The sequence below is a fragment of the Suillus fuscotomentosus genome (genome assembly GCF_016647785.1).
Source record: "Suillus fuscotomentosus strain FC203 chromosome Unknown F5891scaffold_90, whole genome shotgun sequence".
NCBI lineage: Eukaryota > Fungi > Basidiomycota > Agaricomycetes > Boletales > Suillaceae > Suillus > Suillus fuscotomentosus.
The window spans coordinates 122,648-139,892 of record NW_024539602.1 but is presented as its reverse complement, the minus strand read 5'-3'; the positions used below and the strand labels follow the sequence as shown (position 1 = coordinate 139,892).

Here is a 17,245-nt window from a genome sequence, read left to right as displayed (position 1 = left end):
AGGTCACGCAGGAATTGGATGGAAATTGAAAATAATGACCAATTGATGACCAATAATAATATTCAACGGGCCAGGTGAAATTGACGCGGCCCTGCCGCGCCTGCCGCGGTCGTGACGCGCCTGTGACGCGGCACTGACGCGGCATATGTGACGTGGCACTCTAACAAATTCCTATGTACAGATCATGTTTACACAACTTCATATCGCATTCCAAACACTTTGAATCATCGTTAATGATCAACATATGAGTGTCTGCCTGCGTACAGGCTCTATAGTGCTGTATTCACCTCTCACCAAATTTACAGTGCTTGTCCTCTGCATTCATACTACTAATGTCACAAGTTCCAAATACAAATCATTATTCATTCCTAAATTCTAAGTCCTTTAAGCGCCCAGTCACAGCGCCTGTTCCTAAGAATGTATTTACTGTTGAAGAAGTTCCTATTATTGCATCCATTGTAGAATTACCAGAGTCACGTGATCTATCGGACAACGCCGAAGATATTGACGTCATGCCTCGCGACACTCTTGGAATGTTCCAGAGTCTTACTGCGGCTGCGGCACATGTTATGACATCATAGTTATATATAGAATCGTACGATACCTTTAATTATTCTGATTGGTTAGTTAGTTCATACTCAGTTTCGATCTCAGTTTCAATATGTGTATATAGGTAGCTCGTCGTAGTCAGTAGTTCTTTAGTTCAAACCTCTTGTATCTCCAAGTGAGCAATACCAAGACGTATCTGCTGCCTACTTCCTCTGCGTGATTATTCTTTGTTTGAGTCCTAGTCTCTGCCCAGCATTAATTCGTTATTGGGTTGTGACATTAGGTTTGAACTATAGGAGACTCCGACTCTCGCGTTACACTCTTGCATCTCTCTTTCTTTCGCTTGGTCGTGTTGATAGCCATCACACCATCAACCGAAACAAAGCCGTTATACTTTTGCCCGGCTTAACTGCCGCGATCCTTGATTTCATCCCTTTGCTCATTTGAGCGCATTTTCATACCTATCATCTTTCTTAGTTAGTAGTCCTATACCAGGCCCTGTCTTACCACAGCTGCCAGTATACGGAGGTGTTCACGACATTAGGTGTGTCACTGCAACTTTGAGTGCTGGCCCAAAACCCTGCCTGCTCAACGTTACTATAGTTTCATTTTACCTATTCCTTTCTTCATACGCACGTAGGTATTCGTTTCGAGTCAATAGCGGAACTGTCTAGACGACAAACCGTGCTTTCGACCTACGAGGATTTAGAGACATACCCTAGTGAGACTCGCACTTGTAAGCTTCGGCTGGAAGAGTGATAACTTGTCCTAGGCTTGTACCCTCAGAACGGAGATCACATTGTCCCTAGTTTTTCCCACTCGATCAAGTATAGTTACATATCCTTTTTAGTTAGTATTAGGGAAGCATCGGTTGGGTTGATTAAAGAACCCTTTGATCCTGAAGTACGTGGTAGATCTGATCAGATATCGGGGACCGCTTCAGTTTTCCATTACATAACTTTCTTCTTTTCACCATCGTTCCTTTCCGGAAGAGCCCTTACGAGCAGCTCTTCAACAGACATCAGTGAATTGGGTTCCAGAACACAACTGGCACTATGTCTGAGTTACCAAATTCTCCTGTACAACCTACACCAGTGGTATTACCATCCACACCACAGGAAATTGTCGAGTACATTCATATGTCACTTGCAAATCAAGCGGACAGCTTCAGAGTCAGAATTGCAGAACTAGAAGCCAAAAATTTAGCTCTAGAAGAAGCAAACAGACTTCTGGGCGTACACCTAGAAATGCAAGAAGACGAGACTGTAAAAATACAATCTCAACAACCATCCTTCGGCTCTGCAGGAGCTAGCTTACTCTCATCGAACTCTTCCCCCTCCATCAAATACTCGAAACCCCAAGACTTCACTGGAGAAAAAGACTCCATAGAACTCATGGTCTGGATATCCCAAGTAGCGCTATACACTGCGCAATGGCCCAACATCCAAGAAGGCCAAAGGATCAGAGTAATGCTTTCCTTCATGAAAGGCACTGCAGCCAAATGGGCGCAACCTTACATCACTAAACTTGGAAAGACTGGAGACGAAAATTTGACCGTGGAGAAATTCCTGGAAGACTTAGAAGCCATGTGGGGGCAAGAAGATCGTGAAGAAAAAGCGATCAGGGAACTAGAATCCCTTAGACAAGGAGCCTCCTCGGTTCCAGAGTACGCAGCCGCTTTCAGACAAAAGGCTGCACACACCTCCTTTTCCGACTACGACCAGAGACAGAAGTTCAGATTGGGACTTCAAGACCGTGTCAAAATACAGCTTGCTCATGTCCGTTACGAGGACAAAAACACCATGAAGAAACTGGTGGAACATCCAAATCGGACGCAACTTCGAAGAGCTAGATGCGGACAAGAAGAAGACAACCTGGTGGACCCCTAAACAAGGCCCCAGAACCCCAGAATACAGACCTGGCCCTAGTAGGGAAAGCGACGCTATGGACGTCCACTGCCAACAAGCAGCGAGGTGCTCCAAAACCTCAAGGAAGGACTGGATCCTTCAAATGCTACCGCTGTGGAGGCGAAGGCCATATGGCTAGAAACTGCAAAGACGCAGTCACACCAAAGGTGCAGGTGAAGGCTACTACAGTGCCAAAAGAAGAAGACCCTATCCCAAGTTGGTTCAAAGCTTGGGTCAGCTCCAAAGAAGGCAAGGGTTTTTAGAGGGGTCGAAGTCAAAGTCTGCGAACTTAGACCCGAACAATCGTTTCTCTATCCTATCTACGTTCTCGGATGTATCAGAAGTATATATTAAATCCAAATCTGAACATTTTTACATTCCGATCACATTGAAGGGAAAGAATCAACAAGCAGAAGTGAAAGCACTGGTAGATTGCGGTGCATCGACATTATTTATTAGCGAAAATTTTGTGAAAAAGAACGAAGTCCGGTGCCATAAATTATTAAGGCCCATTCCGGTTAAAAATATTGATGGCTCGTTAAATGCCGCTGGATCGATGACGCATTACGCTGAATTAGGTCTAAAAATCGGTGATCATGTTGAGGATCAAGCAGCCTTCATGGTTACGGACTTAGGAAGCGATGACATTATTATTGGCATAGATTGGCTAAGATATCACAACCCGGAAATAGATTGGAACGCTGGACGTTTTGCACTTTCTCGTTGCCCGGTTAAATGTATTACTAAAAAAGAACAAAGACAAAAAAATAAAGAAAAAAGAAAAGAACAAAAAAAGATAGAAGAAGTGCCAGATCTGATTCCCACAGAAGAGGATGACGAAGAAGACATGGCGATGAAGAGGGCGACAGTTGAGGAAATAGAAGACGAAGAGTATCCTGGAGAATGGATCAAGTATAAAGCCTCGGTTGCCACGGAGCAGAAGGTTGCAGAAGAAGCAACGAAGGTGAAGAAATCGGTCGAAGAGATGGTTCCCGATTGGCTTCACGAGTACCTGGGAGTTTTCTCAGAAGAAGAATCTAAGTGCTTCCCTGAAAGAAAGAAATGGGATCATGCGATAGATCTTAAAGATGATGGCGATCTTCCGCCGAATGCGAAACCCTATCCCTTATCACCCAAGGAGATGGACACTTTGAAAGATTGGTTAAAAGCCGAAACTGCACTGGGACGTATTAGAAATTCACAATCCCCAGTAGCAGCACCTTTCTTCTTTGTGGCCAAGAAAGATGGCAAGTTGAGACCAGTGATGGATTATAGAAAGCTCAATGAGAAGACGGTTAAAAATGCATATCCGCTACCGAGATCTCAAGATTTAATTGATGCTTTAACTGGTGCCACGATGTACTCCAAGATGGATGTAAGATGGGGGTACAATAATATTCGCATGAAAGAAGGAGACGAATGGAAGGCGGCCTTCAAAACGCCGTTTGGTCACCATGAACCAACCGTAATGTACTTCGGTTTAACAAACTCCCCTGCCACTTTTCAAACCATGATGAACGAGATATTCAGAGATTTAATTGATGGAAAGACCGTAGTTGTCTATATCGATGATATCCTCGTGTTCACGAATGGCAATAGGGAGCAACACCGAAAAGTTGTACGAGAGGTACTGAAACGACTAAAAGAGAATGATCTGTATCTGAAGCCTGAAAAGTGTAGCTTCGAACAGACAGAAGTCGAGTTCCTCGGGTTGATAGTGGAGAAGGGTGGTGTTCGAATGGACCCTGTGAAAGTAGAAGGAGTAATGAAATGGCCTGTACCCAAATGCGTTAAAGATATCCAAGCATTTATGGGCTTCGCCAACTTCTACAGAAGATTTATCTTCGGGTTCTCAGACATCGCTAGACCAATGAATGATTTACTACGGAAGGATGTCAAATGGGATTGGACGGAGAAACAGCAAGATGCTTTTGATGAACTGAAGTCAAGGTTTACATCAGCTCCGATCCTAGTAATGCCTGATGTTGAGAAAAAGATGAAAATAGAAACCGATGCTTCTGATTACGCAACTGGAGCGGTTCTATCTCAACTAATGGAAGATGACCTATGGCACCCTGTGGCGTATTACTCTAAGTCAATGAACGATGCAGAAAGAAATTATGACATCCATGACAAAGAGTTACTCGCAATCATTCGAGCGTTGGAGGAGTGGAGGCACTATGTGCAGGGAAAACCTCATCATGTGGAGATCTGGACGGATCATAAAAATCTCAAGTACTTTATGACGAGCCAAAAGTTGACAAGAAGGCAAGCCAGATGGAGTCTGTTCCTGGCGGAGTATGAATTTACGCTCCAACATAAGCCTGGTGTAGTCAACGATAAGGCCGATAAGCTTTCTCGGAGAGAAGACCACAGAGGGGGGGTAGAAAACGACAATTCTGATCGTATTTTGTTAAAACCGGAGTTTTTTACTGTAAAAGCTGCTAAAAGAGGTCAAGTTCTAGTGCAAGGAGAAAAACAATTGCTGAGAAAGATAAGGCAATGCACAGAACGAGAGCCCGAAGTCGCTAAAGTGCTACAAACATTAAAAGCAGCACCGGTACAATTGCGAAGAGGAGTCGAAGAGTGGAATGTAGAGGATGGATTGGTGTTATTCTGAGGACTGGTTTACGTTCCAAATGATAAAGAGATCCGCCGAGAGATATTGGAGTTGTTTCACGACTCCACCGGCTGGACACCCTGGACGTGCCAAAACCTTAGAATTGATTTCCAGAAATTATTGGTGGCCTTCAATGACGAAGTATGTCCACGATTACGTAGATGGCTGTGATAGATGCAGAGCAACAAAGATTCACCCAACGCAACCACATGGTCCGCTTAAACCAAATGAAATACCAGCGGGACCTTGGCAATCAATCACTTGTGATTTGATAGTAGATTTGCCTAAAAGCGAAGGGTTCGATTCTATTTTTGTTGTCGTTGATCGATACACAAAACAAACACACATCATGCCTACGAAAAAGGAAGTTGACGCTCGAGGAATCGCGAAACTTTTCTTAGATAATGTATGGAAACACCATGGAACTCCGAAACAGGTGATATCGGACAGAGGAACACAATTTGTCTCCAAGTTTATGGGACAAGTGTCAAAACGCCTAGGCATAAAATGGAACATGTCAACGGCTTATCATCCTCAGACAGACGGACAAACAGAGAGAATCAATCAAGAAGTAGAGCAATATCTGAGAATGTTCACGTCTTACCGCCAAAATGATTGGGTAGACTGGCTTCCGATAGCAGAATTCGCTCACAATAACTCTGTCACTGTAACGGGTCATAGTCCATTCAAAGTACTCTACAGATACGATCCAGAGTTTACTTTTTCACCAATTTCCAATTCTAAAGTACCTGCAGCTGATGAATGAGTGGATGTAATGAAAGAGGCAAAGGAAGATGCAGAAAGTATGCTGCGAATGGCGAATGAGCGGATGAAGAGATTCTACGATAAAGGAGTAAAAGACGCACCACAATTCAAGAAAGGAGATCTGGTCTGGCTCAATGCCAAAAATATCCGTCAGAAAAGACCAAATAAGAAACTCTCCGATCGACGACTTGGTCCGTTTGAAGTGCTAGAGAAGACGGGTGATGTAAATTACCGCCTGAACCTTCCAGCAAAATATCAGATTCATCCGGTATTCCACGTAGAATTACTCACTCCGCATTCCCCCTCGACCTTAGTCCAAAGACCTCCACATCATCGTCCACTGCCAGAGATCTTATCAGAAGGCGATTCCAAATGGACAGTACGAAAAGTCCTAGACTCGAGACTGCACAGATCAAAACTCCAATACCTAGTAGAGTGGGAAGGATATCCGATAGAAGAAGCGACATGGGAACCTGAGGAAAACCTTGAGAATGCACGGTTGAAAGTTCAAGAATTTCACCGGCAAAATCCGAAGGCATTAAATCCCTGCAAAATTAACAAATCGGTGTTTGAAACCCAAGAGTTTTTGGAATGGTGCAAGAAGTTTATTCGTCCTAGTTTCATTCGCGATGACGCTCATCCTAGAGAGGGGGTAATGTCACGAGTTCCAAATACAAATCATTATTCATTCCTAAATTCTAAGTCCTTTAAGCGCCCAGTCACAGCGCCTGTTCCTAAGAATGTATTTACTGTTGAAGAAGTTCCTATTATTGCATCCATTGTAGAATTACCAGAGTCACGTGATCTATCGGACAACGCCGAAGATATTGACGTCATGCCTCGCGACACTCTTGGAATGTTCCAGAGTCTTACTGCGGCTGCGGCACATGTTATGACATCATAGTTATATATAGAATCGTACGATACCTTTAATTATTCTGATTGGTTAGTTAGTTCATACTCAGTTTCGATCTCAGTTTCAATATGTGTATATAGGTAGCTCGTCGTAGTCAGTAGTTCTTTAGTTCAAACCTCTTGTATCTCCAAGTGAGCAATACCAAGACGTACCTGCTGCCTACTTCCTCTGCGTGATTATTCTTTGTTTGAGTCCTAGTCTCTGCCCAGCATTAATTCGTTATTGGGTTGTGACAACTAGTATGCATCTTGCGCGTCAGTAGTGTACCGTGGATAACTATTGAGTTATCCACCCACGTGGATATCCACCTAGTTATCCACGTGAGTAACTAGGTGGATAACTCGAAGCCAAAATCAATAGGGTGGATTATGTGAATAACTCAAGAAACAGTGTGCGTGCACAGGGTCACAATAAATAACATTAAATACACTTAAAAAGCTTAATTGTTGAACATTGCAAGTCTACAAGCTTACTCGTTTTGGCGTAACTTCATGCGACGTCAAGCAATGTTTGTTTGGTTGAACATCAACACGAAAAATGAATGGATTATTGTGATCTTTGAGATATTCATCCCCCCAGCCTTTGAGATCCACGATCCACTAAACTTACATGAAGCAACAACTCCAAGATCAATTAGTCGAGCTGCGACTATGTCTCGAAGCGCTGCCAACGCACATCCCTGTTCCACTAGCAGCAGAATCCAGGTACAAATTCTCCGACTTCAGCACGGATGCCGAATGGGCTGCAGACATTGGCGAGGCTGGTGCTGTCAATTGAGAATTAGAAGTTAGGTTTGGCAGTCGTGTTGATGGCCTGAAACTCACGGAGCGAGGACCCGAAATAGAGGCCGTCGTAGATGTTTTGGAAACATGGATTGAAAAATGTTCAGGTGACATCATCCTTGAGAAGTGGGTGCACGACATCCTCGAAGCTGCACAAGGTGCCATTCTCGTGGCAGGAAAAGATGTGAATTAGATTTACCCTTTGTGCAAGAGAGGGTCTTGATGGAGGCAGACTGGGACATGGAATAGATCTGCTATATAATATATTTCTTTAGTATTGATGAACGAGCGCAAATTTTGCGAAACACGCCATGAATTGAAAATTTTTGCAGCGCCCGGATCCGCCGGGCCGGTTTTGCCGCCGGTGGATATCCACCCTACTCACCGGTGGATAACTCACCCCCAATTTCTCCAGGGTTGGATATCCACAGTGGATAACCCCCAAGAAGGTTATCCACGGCACACTACGCATCAGTCCTATATTGTTGCATTACCTCTAATTCGTTCATCTATGTTGGTTTTCAGATGCAGTGTCAAATGTTGTCTCACTGCGTCAAGCTTTGACCTCACCCTGCCAAGTTTGATCCACTCTCTATACCCTGCACCAACACGTCGAGCCCCAACCATGGCATGTCAGAAGCCTCGTTTAGGCTGCGTCAAGCACTACTCACACCATGACAAGTTCTCCCAAATATCTTCGCAGTCTCTGTACTAATATCAACATCCACACTCTATGCCGCGTCAAGGCCTACTACAGTGCCGCGTCAACCATAGCACATACCGCGTCAGTTGCCGCGTCACATGCGCGTCAGTGCCGCGTCAAACCTCCTCCATGCCGCGTTAGTGCCGCGTCAAACCTCGTCACTGCCGCGTCAAACTTCATTCATGCTGCGTCAGACCTCACCACCTCCACATGCCGCGTCAAACCTCACCACCTCAACTGTCACACTGTCCGTATAACTTGAGTATATTTTACTTTATATCTGTCATAATAATTGATATTCTAACAGTGTTCCTTTTCATCCTGACAGAATTAGACATCGTACACTGTAATTGTCCATAGGCAGTAATAAATTTATTTTACTAAGCATTCTTTCATTGTCTCCTCTGGGCTCGAGAAACAACCCTTATTATCGCACTTTTGTGAATTGTATCATGGCCTTTGTGAGTTCTTTAAAATACGGAGTAAACTTGTTATAACCATCTTTTAGCAATTAATCAAACATATATTCAACTTTTTCTATCCCAACGAGACTGAGAATCAAAATGATCCAGATCGGCCGGGTCCGCTGCTGAGTTTTGGGGACCTCATACCCTGCTATGACCGTTCAGGTGCGTCATCCGCCTGGTGCTTCCGGTCAAGTCAAAAAATGGCTTGGTGGCATGCCTTTGGCGCATGCTTCGACTCTTGTGGTTGCTCATCGAAAGGCCAGTGATTTTGAAAAACGCGTCGAAGCTCGAAACAAAGAATGGAACAATAGCATGCTGTTGAAGATGGCTTGGGCTGATCTCATGATAAGCTATCCTACCAATAGCTTCGTGGCTGATGTTGACCTCAAGTGTCTGACCGCACTAGAAGCAAGGATGTTCGAGGATTCCGAAGAAGCAGGACCTGCAGGCAACCAGCAGTGGGGTTTGGATGCTGGCCAACATCATAGGCGATAGAAAAATAAACAGGGTAGAGTTTTTCCTTCTGTTATGTTTTTTATTATTATTCAATCCTTTACTACATACTCAACAGAATCAGCTAATGATGTTCAAGCTGCCATTCCCTTGTTTTTTTACGGAATCTGGGCCATCGACAGGCTCTCAGCCATTTCTGTTGACTCAACTTGCTCAGTCCAATAGCCTCAGCGAGTTTTCCATTCATGCTACTTGTTTAAAATTTAACCTGTGCTGTTGTTGCCAGAAATGGCGTCGTTCCGTAGCAGTCCACTCGGAGTGCCAGCTGGTACTGCCATTCAATTCCTAAAGTCGAAGAGTGCATTATCATCCCCACCTGAATTCGTGTCAGTCAATGAGGTGGATGTCTTGTGGCGCAGTCGATCACACATTGACGACCCTTTTGCACTGGAGCAGATCAATCCCTGGGATTCTCGCTATTCCATGAAGCCCGCTAACCTCCAGCTCATGTGAGGAGGGTCAGTTACCGTTTCCCAAACAATGTTTGACAAGTGACTGGGTCTAGTATTTGTTGATGACAGGCATGCTAATTTGGTAGGCTCACGATATTCTCACTATTCCTGGTGAGTTTAACCTGCTCAAAACCATTGTCTAGTATAGGTATGCTAAATTTGCATACTGTAGGCTCTGCCATCGCTGTTGAGCGCATTTTTTCAGGCAGTCGCGATACTATTTCCCTTCGACGTGCTAGTCTCCAACCCAACACGATTAGAACACTAATGTTGGTCAAACAGCGGCTGCGCCTGGCTCGTAATGCCATCATGGTGATTGATTGAATGATACTAGTACCAGCTGATACTCGTTTGTACTACATACTAGCTACTGTACTAGTAATTTGATGTTTTTCGTCTCCCGTATGACCATATTGACTGACCGTATGACCGTATAGTTACCCGCACCGTACCGTCAACAATATCGAGTACACCGTATGGCATACGGGACAATACAGGCAGTACCCGTATGGCTACCGTACAATTGTACGGCCGTAGCCATATATGGTTACAGTGACCAGCCCTAGTACATACCACTATCTCATCCTCATCCTCATCTCATTCTGTACTTATACCTTGCATCCTCGCGATGCCTCACCTAATGATGTCTTGCAGGAGTCACGTACATGATTTACTTCACACTCTTTGAATACAAACATTGACGACTAAGTATGAAGGACGCGTTGTCTCACTCATTTTGTGGGTCCATCAAAACAGTATGTATTTGAAGAAAAAAAACTATAATACTGCATGAGCCGCTAAGTTAGCTCTGCACAACTTGAATGACTCGGTTAGTAGAGACTTGAACAAGCAAACGCGCCAGCTCTGGATTGGCGAAAACGTGCAGTGCGGGAATGTGGAACCTCTTGATTAAAACACGCCCACTCTGGATTGACGAAAACGTGCAGCGCGCAAGCCATATAGGGGAAGTGAGTGCAGCAAGGATCTAGAAGTGTGCGCTTCAGCGAAGCGCGAGAAAGCGCAGGAGCGCGCAAGGTACAAAGGCGCGGGAACGCGCGCGCGTGTAAGCGGAAATAAGAGAGACTAAACTTATGTGAAGATATAAGCAAGATAAAGGATGTGAGATGTGTTGTGCTAATGAATAGATTTCTACTGCGACTTTCTAAGTAGTAAGTACTAGGTAAAGTTGGGTGAAAAGTAAGGTAAATAATAGTATGTACTGCTGGCACTTATATAGCGCGCCTAAGCGCGCTCATGCGGAGCCGAAGCGCTACCGAGTAGGTATGTAAAAATATATATGAGTGAGAAACTATGATAAAAATAAAGGTGGAACTATGCTAATAAAGGAAATGGAAATATACGCACTAGGGAGCTTGGTGGACAGTGGATGGATGCATCTGGATGGCTGGCGCTATAGGGCGCGCAAGCGCGGGAACGCGCGCGCGCGTATACATCGTGAAGCGGGATGCGCAAATAATAAATGTGCAGATATAGCACCATATTATTCAGTGATAACTCTGATGCTACATCTTTGGAGTCTGCAGACAAGCTATCTGAAGCTGCAGTTCCTTCTCTGCCGGCCGAAGAATGTCCGCCCGTTAAACGTCGATGTGCTCCACAGGCTCGAAGGGTCCAGAGAGGGAGGAAAAGAAAATAGTCATTGGCTTATGTATACCTAGTTGTACATGGCTCTGAGGCAAATAAAATAACAAAAGAATGGTCGTGAACTCATCCAACTTGATCTGGAAGTTGAATATAGAATATAGGAATGGCGCGTCAGTGGCCGCGTCAAGGATCGTTAGTGCCGCGTCAAGGCTCGTCAGTGCCGCGTCACATGCGCGTCACGACCGCGGCAGGCGCGGCAGGACCGCGTCAAAATAGCTACGCCCACTTTTACGCACCTGTTTGACATGGCCCTGAGAGTTTACAGGACAACGATTCTCTGTCCTTTCTGGTTAACAATCCTCCCATTCCTACGAGGCCCAATATTGATATCTCATCCAGAGTGCAGTACTGCCAAAATGCAGGAAACCATGGAGTTTGTGCACCTACTCTTCTCTGAAGAATGTGCGCCCATTAGACACCGATGTGTTCCACAGACTCGGAGGGTCCAGAGAGGGAGGAAAACAAGATAGTCGTTGGCTGATGTACCAGTTATACATGTGAATAAAATAACAAGGAAATGGTTGTGAACCTATACAACTTGATATGAGAGTCGAATGTAGAACTGATATAGGAACGCTTGCATTGGCGCGTTAAGGCTCGTCACAGCCGCGTCACGACCGCGTCAAGTTACAACCCCCCTCTTGATCACACATAGACATGGCATCTCAAGCAGCAGCAGCGACCATCCTCGACTCAGTCATACTAAAGATTCTACACGCTCACAATTTCTCGAGGTCATCGTCACAGGCATCCATCGTTCTTGCCAGCCTCGTTTCTTGCTATCTCGTTCTACTATCTTCTGTCTGTGGCAATTATGCCGAACTTTCAGGACGCTCACGAATATCAGTATGGGATGTGTTGAGCTCGTTAGAAGATTTAGGTGTGAACCTGGAAGAATTAGACGAGTATTGTGTTTCTGAAGGGAAGGACCTGGGGAGGTATGCGAGCAGCAGTGCCAGGAGGCTCGACGATCTCTTAGAATTCAGAGGTATCTCTCACAAATTCTCCTGTTCTTCGTTTCATTAAACACAGTTGTTATTACAGGTTATCTACAGGAGGGCCACGAAGACGATGTGATACCTTTTATCGACCCGCAACCTTTGTTAGACGACTTTGACGACTATGATGACTTATTCGATCGCTCAACTACCCCAGATTTCCTCCCTCCACTCCCAGATGACACGTCACGCCCGCGAAGCGTATCGCCAACGCCAACCCCTCACACTGTGAAGCTCGAAAAGCCACCCTCACTTATCCCACAGCACATAACCTCCAACACCGTTTCCGACTACGTGACACAGGTCAACTACTCAGAATCGGTCCTAGCTACTACCCCAGAGTGGCACCTCCCCTCGCGCCCACCAGCTAGTGCCCTCTCCAGAAAACAGCCACCTCACCTTCCAACCCCCCAAACAGCACAAGCGCTCCTCCAAGCATATCATCATATCCTCACGCACCCCGTCCCCCCTCCCGTCCCACCAAATCCCTTAAAGCATAAAGTCGCGACGATGCTCCTGTCCCAAGTACAAAACAATCCATGGTGGAACCCTCCAGATACGCTATACACCAACATCGTACCCTGCCCACCTCGCGTCGCAGCCATCGGCCCTTCCTACCCTGTCCCGCAGTCGACTCTGGACGACATACGTGCAGGAAGAGACGACAAGGAGTCCAACAACAAACCTAGGCATTCGCTCATTGGCAATTGCAAGCTGAACACTCTTTCCTTGCAGCTAACCCTCCTGGATCATCGTTACTTTTCATCCACTTCAACCTGTTCATGTCATTTGTCAGGACGGCAAATATGAAGAATATCTTCGGCGGCGTACACTTCACGGTAGCCTTCCAATCGACAGAATATTGTGATGCATTGAAGGTACAACAATTCAGATGGTGAGTCTGAACAATATGTTGGGTCTTGCAGAACCTAGCTGCTATTCGACCCTAAAGGGTTTCTGGACCAGGCTCAAGGCTCAGAGGAGAGGAAATATCATAAAAACTACTGAGGACTCTGACTCATACTGGTAACTGGTGAAAAGTGTAAGGATTATCTATTCCCTACGTGCCGACCATGCTTAAAACTGAGACGCTCGAACGGATCATACGTTCGAGCTAGTCCATGTGATTCATTGATGTGAAGAGTGCAACTCTTCGCATCCTGAACTACAAGGATACATTCCTTTTCGTTTCTCTTACTCTTTCGTCATCATACCTTGTGCTCTGATTTCACGATTCCCGTTTCTTCACCGATATCTCTCAAAGCACCATATGCTACTTACTCTCGTTCCGGTCTAGTCAAGAACTCGAAATCATATATAATCAGCGTACGTAGATTCATACTTACAGCGAATCAGACAGTGAATTCCCCGCTCCAAGAACGTTTGAAAACCTCTCAGAAAAATCTCCTCCCTCTAGCCTTGTTCAAATTTGTTTCATGTTTTACGCTGACACATCTACATATCTATCCGTCTCGTTCACAGTTCCCCACCGAACTAATCCAGCCTTACACATTGGAGCCCACCGCGAGGGGAATTGCTTAGAACAAACCCTCGTACCTCGAATTGATCCACTGATCCGTTTTCTGATCCGCAGATCTTTCTTCTTCCATCCGGTCATTGACCATATTCCTTCATCATTACCAAATACTACCATCCAAATGTGCAGATACGACTCGAGCAGCAAGAAGGGCCATCTGCGCTGGCTCCTCCAAACGAAGCCATACCACCTAAAAAGCGTCGAAACCGCGCCAATACCCTAAAACTCCCTTTATTCAAGAAGCACCTAAAATTCCTGTCGTCACTTCCGTTCGCTCAAAGTTAGATCGACCTTTCGGCCTTATCCACGACGCCTTGGAAGACTCAACCGAATCTTCCTTATCAGACGATACTATAAGTTGTCTCCCATGCGCAGAATCACCCTTCCCCGTTATACCCAATCAACAGAACTTTATCCTTAGACCCGCCATATTCGACCCAGATACTCCCTCTCTTCCGTCAACACGAAACTGAACCCGAAGTTACTAAATCAACAAAACCCGTCACCACACTCTTCCCCATTTCAAAACCCGACTTCATCGCTAGAACACCCTCATTAAGCTTAGCCCCAACACCGGCAGCACTTCAACCCCCAATTGTTTCTGCTGCTTCGAACACCTCCATAGCACTCCCCTCCTCAAATACGACCCCCTCCGTGCCTTCTCAACCTTCTTTCACCATGTCCAACGCATCTAAAGGCATCAATGCGATGCCGGGAGCTAATCCAAGTAAAGCACCATCCTTCAACGGGGAGACTTGCGAACTCCTCGAATTCTTCGAGGATCTCGCATCGGCCTGTGCTCTCAACAGTGCTGAGAAGTGTAAGATGATTGTTCGATATGTTGACTTACAAACTAAACACTTCTGGGTAACGCTCACCGGATACGAGAGTAAGGATTTCACTGTTTTCAAAGACAGTATCCTAGCACAGTACTCCGGCGCCGCGAAAGGACAACGCTATACCATCCGGGACCTAGAGCGCATCATGATCAACAACGTCGACAACGATATCTCGACAGAAACGGAACTTCTCCAGTATTATAGACAGTTTCGGCCAATCGCCCATTGGCTCGTCGCCAATAACAAAATATCAACGCGCGAATGAGATCGGTACTTTTGGCAAGGGTTGCCAACGGCAGCACGATGTGCCATTGACAGAAGATTGGAGTTGAAGGATGTAAACTATTTGAGGAACGAGGCTACAGACTTTGAGGACGTACTAAAAGCTGGTCGTTTTGTGTTTTCAGATGACGCATTCGACACTAACCTCAATGAGCCGATCGCGACCAGGATACGCACGATACGTGAAGCACGCTCTGTCAAACCAAAAGTTCCTCCGCCATGGGATTCAGACGAAAGAAGAGGAGAGAAAAGACGTACGAAAGGAAGTTCAGACCAAACGAGTGGTCTTCTCAGCCCCTCCACCCGCCCCAGTCAAGTCCACCATAGATGAGGTAGAGGATCTTGCACGCAAAATGCACGGACTGGATATTGGAGAAGCGGCGTACTCAGGATATTATACACGTCTGGTTTGTTTAGCCCCAGCAGCAGCACAAGCATGGGCACCGCCAAAAGCATGTCAACTTGTCAACTCAACCTGTGGCCCAGACATCATTACCATATCTTCCTCTCCCGCCTCTTCCAACCGCATCCAATCATCAGTCAAGCCCCACTTGCTTCTTTTGCGGAGGTTCGCATGTCATGCGAACGTGCTCAGTTGCTGGAGAATACTTACGCGCAGGACGGATCATTCGCGACGGACAGTACTTTGCATTCCCGGATCAGTCACGCATACGACGATTCGGGAACGAGACATTCAAACAGGCCATCGACACAAGATACGCTATCCCCACTCCAGCCACTGGATCAAATGCAATCCCCGTTGACGTTACCAAACGAGAAGTCTCACCTCAAACCTCCAAACCATCAGACATCCCTTCCTCCGCGTTCATATCTGAATCCTACTTTCTGCAATGTACTCCCATCTCCGAGAATCACGCCGTGATAGTAGCTGTTGAAGAAGAAGTTGAAGAAGGACAAGTGTTGGCCATCACCCGGTCGAAAGCCAAGAATACGCAGATCGCAGAAGACGTACCACCCAAAAACGTAGCCCCCACGTCTCCTGCAATCCCCAACGTCGAAGCTGGCCGAAACGAAGTCTCCAAGGGACCCGCATTTAAATACGAGTCGAAGGCTGCTACACCAGAAGCCACCCATCGTATCTACAAAAGCATCCTGGAAACGTTAGTACCCAACATACCCGTATCAGACTTACTTGCCATTAGTCCGGATCTGCGCAAGGAAGCAGTTGAACATTGCCGAACGCACCGGGTCCCCGCACCAACTTCTAGCCTTTCTACAACTCTCCAGTCGCCCAGTACGATCCCCCCTCCCCAAGTAGAACACGCCACTCCGCTTCGCGAACTTCGAGTTCTCTTAAACGGTGTCCATTCCGAGTTAGCATTGCTCGACGAAGGATCCGAAATTGTAGTCATAAGGGAGGATGTTTGGAAGAAAACAAACGCACCTCGAAATCAGCAAATTCGGATGCAAATGGAGACTGCAAATGGAGGAGCACAAGACATGGGAGGATGCGTTGAGATGTTGGAAATTGAAGTAGATGGAATTAAGAGTTGGGCTCACGCGTACGTTGTTCCTAAAGCACCTTATCAACTCCTCCTGGGACATCCCTGGCAAAAGCTTGTCCATCTATCAAAGTCTGAAGATGCGGACAACGTATATATAACCATCCAGGACCCTCTAGATAGCTCGAACGTTCGTACCATAACAACCTCCCCTCGCCCTTGGCCGCATCCTTCTCTTGCCCTCACCACTGCACTCCTTACTCCTCTATCTACTCCGCAAACCCCACCAACAAACTCGACAGACATCTACCATGCCACCCTGCCGACAAGCTCGACAGATATTTATCATGCTAATCTACAATCTAGCCCCCCATTCTCTAGAACGCCCATTCCCATATCACGTCTCACTTTCTCCTCCTTTGCCGAATTTCTCCTCCAGACTCACCTCGAAATCAACTCTGCCCACCGCACCTTTGCCTATAAGAAAGTCGCTAATAAAGTCAGACCAGTAGCCACCACCATGCCATCCCATGCTCGAATTGTACGACGTTTCCCAGAGGATCCACTTCTCTCCCTTCCTCCGCTGTCACCAAATCCGCCCAACTTCCATCCCGGCTCCCGTTTATCCAAAGAACAGATGGATGAGCTCGGCGTGTTCAAAAACCAATTTCTATGGCCAGAAGAGCAAAAGTTAGCTGCGCTCGTGCTAAAGAACAACGAACTTGCCCTGGCTTGGGACGAGTCGGAAAAAGGACACTTTCGAGACGACTATTTTCCCCCAGTAATC

The 17,245-nt window shown here is 46.0% G+C and overlaps 4 protein-coding genes across 4 annotated transcripts; all 4 read left to right on the top strand.

The window, feature by feature from the left end:
- Positions 1–7,366: 7,366 nt before the first annotated feature.
- Positions 7,367–7,732, top strand: F5891DRAFT_1195952 (uncharacterized protein; the record flags this gene model as incomplete). The annotated part of the gene is made up of 2 exons (XM_041368216.1): positions 7,367–7,525; positions 7,586–7,732. 2 exons carry the CDS (start codon positions 7,367–7,369, stop codon positions 7,730–7,732), a joined length of 306 nt encoding a protein of 101 aa, XP_041219390.1.
- Positions 7,733–8,859: 1,127 nt separating this feature from the next.
- F5891DRAFT_1195951 (uncharacterized protein) lies at positions 8,860–9,204 on the top strand (the record flags this gene model as incomplete). Its single annotated transcript, XM_041368215.1, has 1 exon — positions 8,860–9,204. One exon carries the CDS (start codon positions 8,860–8,862, stop codon positions 9,202–9,204), a length of 345 nt encoding a protein of 114 aa, XP_041219389.1.
- Positions 9,205–9,824: 620 nt separating this feature from the next.
- F5891DRAFT_962450 (uncharacterized protein) lies at positions 9,825–9,998 on the top strand (the record flags this gene model as incomplete). The annotated part of the gene is made up of 1 exon (XM_041375898.1): positions 9,825–9,998. The coding sequence occupies one exon, from the start codon at positions 9,825–9,827 to the stop codon at positions 9,996–9,998; it is 174 nt and encodes a 57-aa protein (XP_041219388.1).
- Positions 9,999–11,996: 1,998 nt separating this feature from the next.
- On the top strand, positions 11,997–13,021 carry F5891DRAFT_926658 (uncharacterized protein; the record flags this gene model as incomplete). Its single annotated transcript, XM_041373884.1, has 2 exons — positions 11,997–12,327; positions 12,384–13,021. Coding segments are annotated over 2 exons (969 nt in total), but the record flags the coding sequence as incomplete, so codon positions are not given.
- Positions 13,022–17,245: the final 4,224 nt, after the last annotated feature.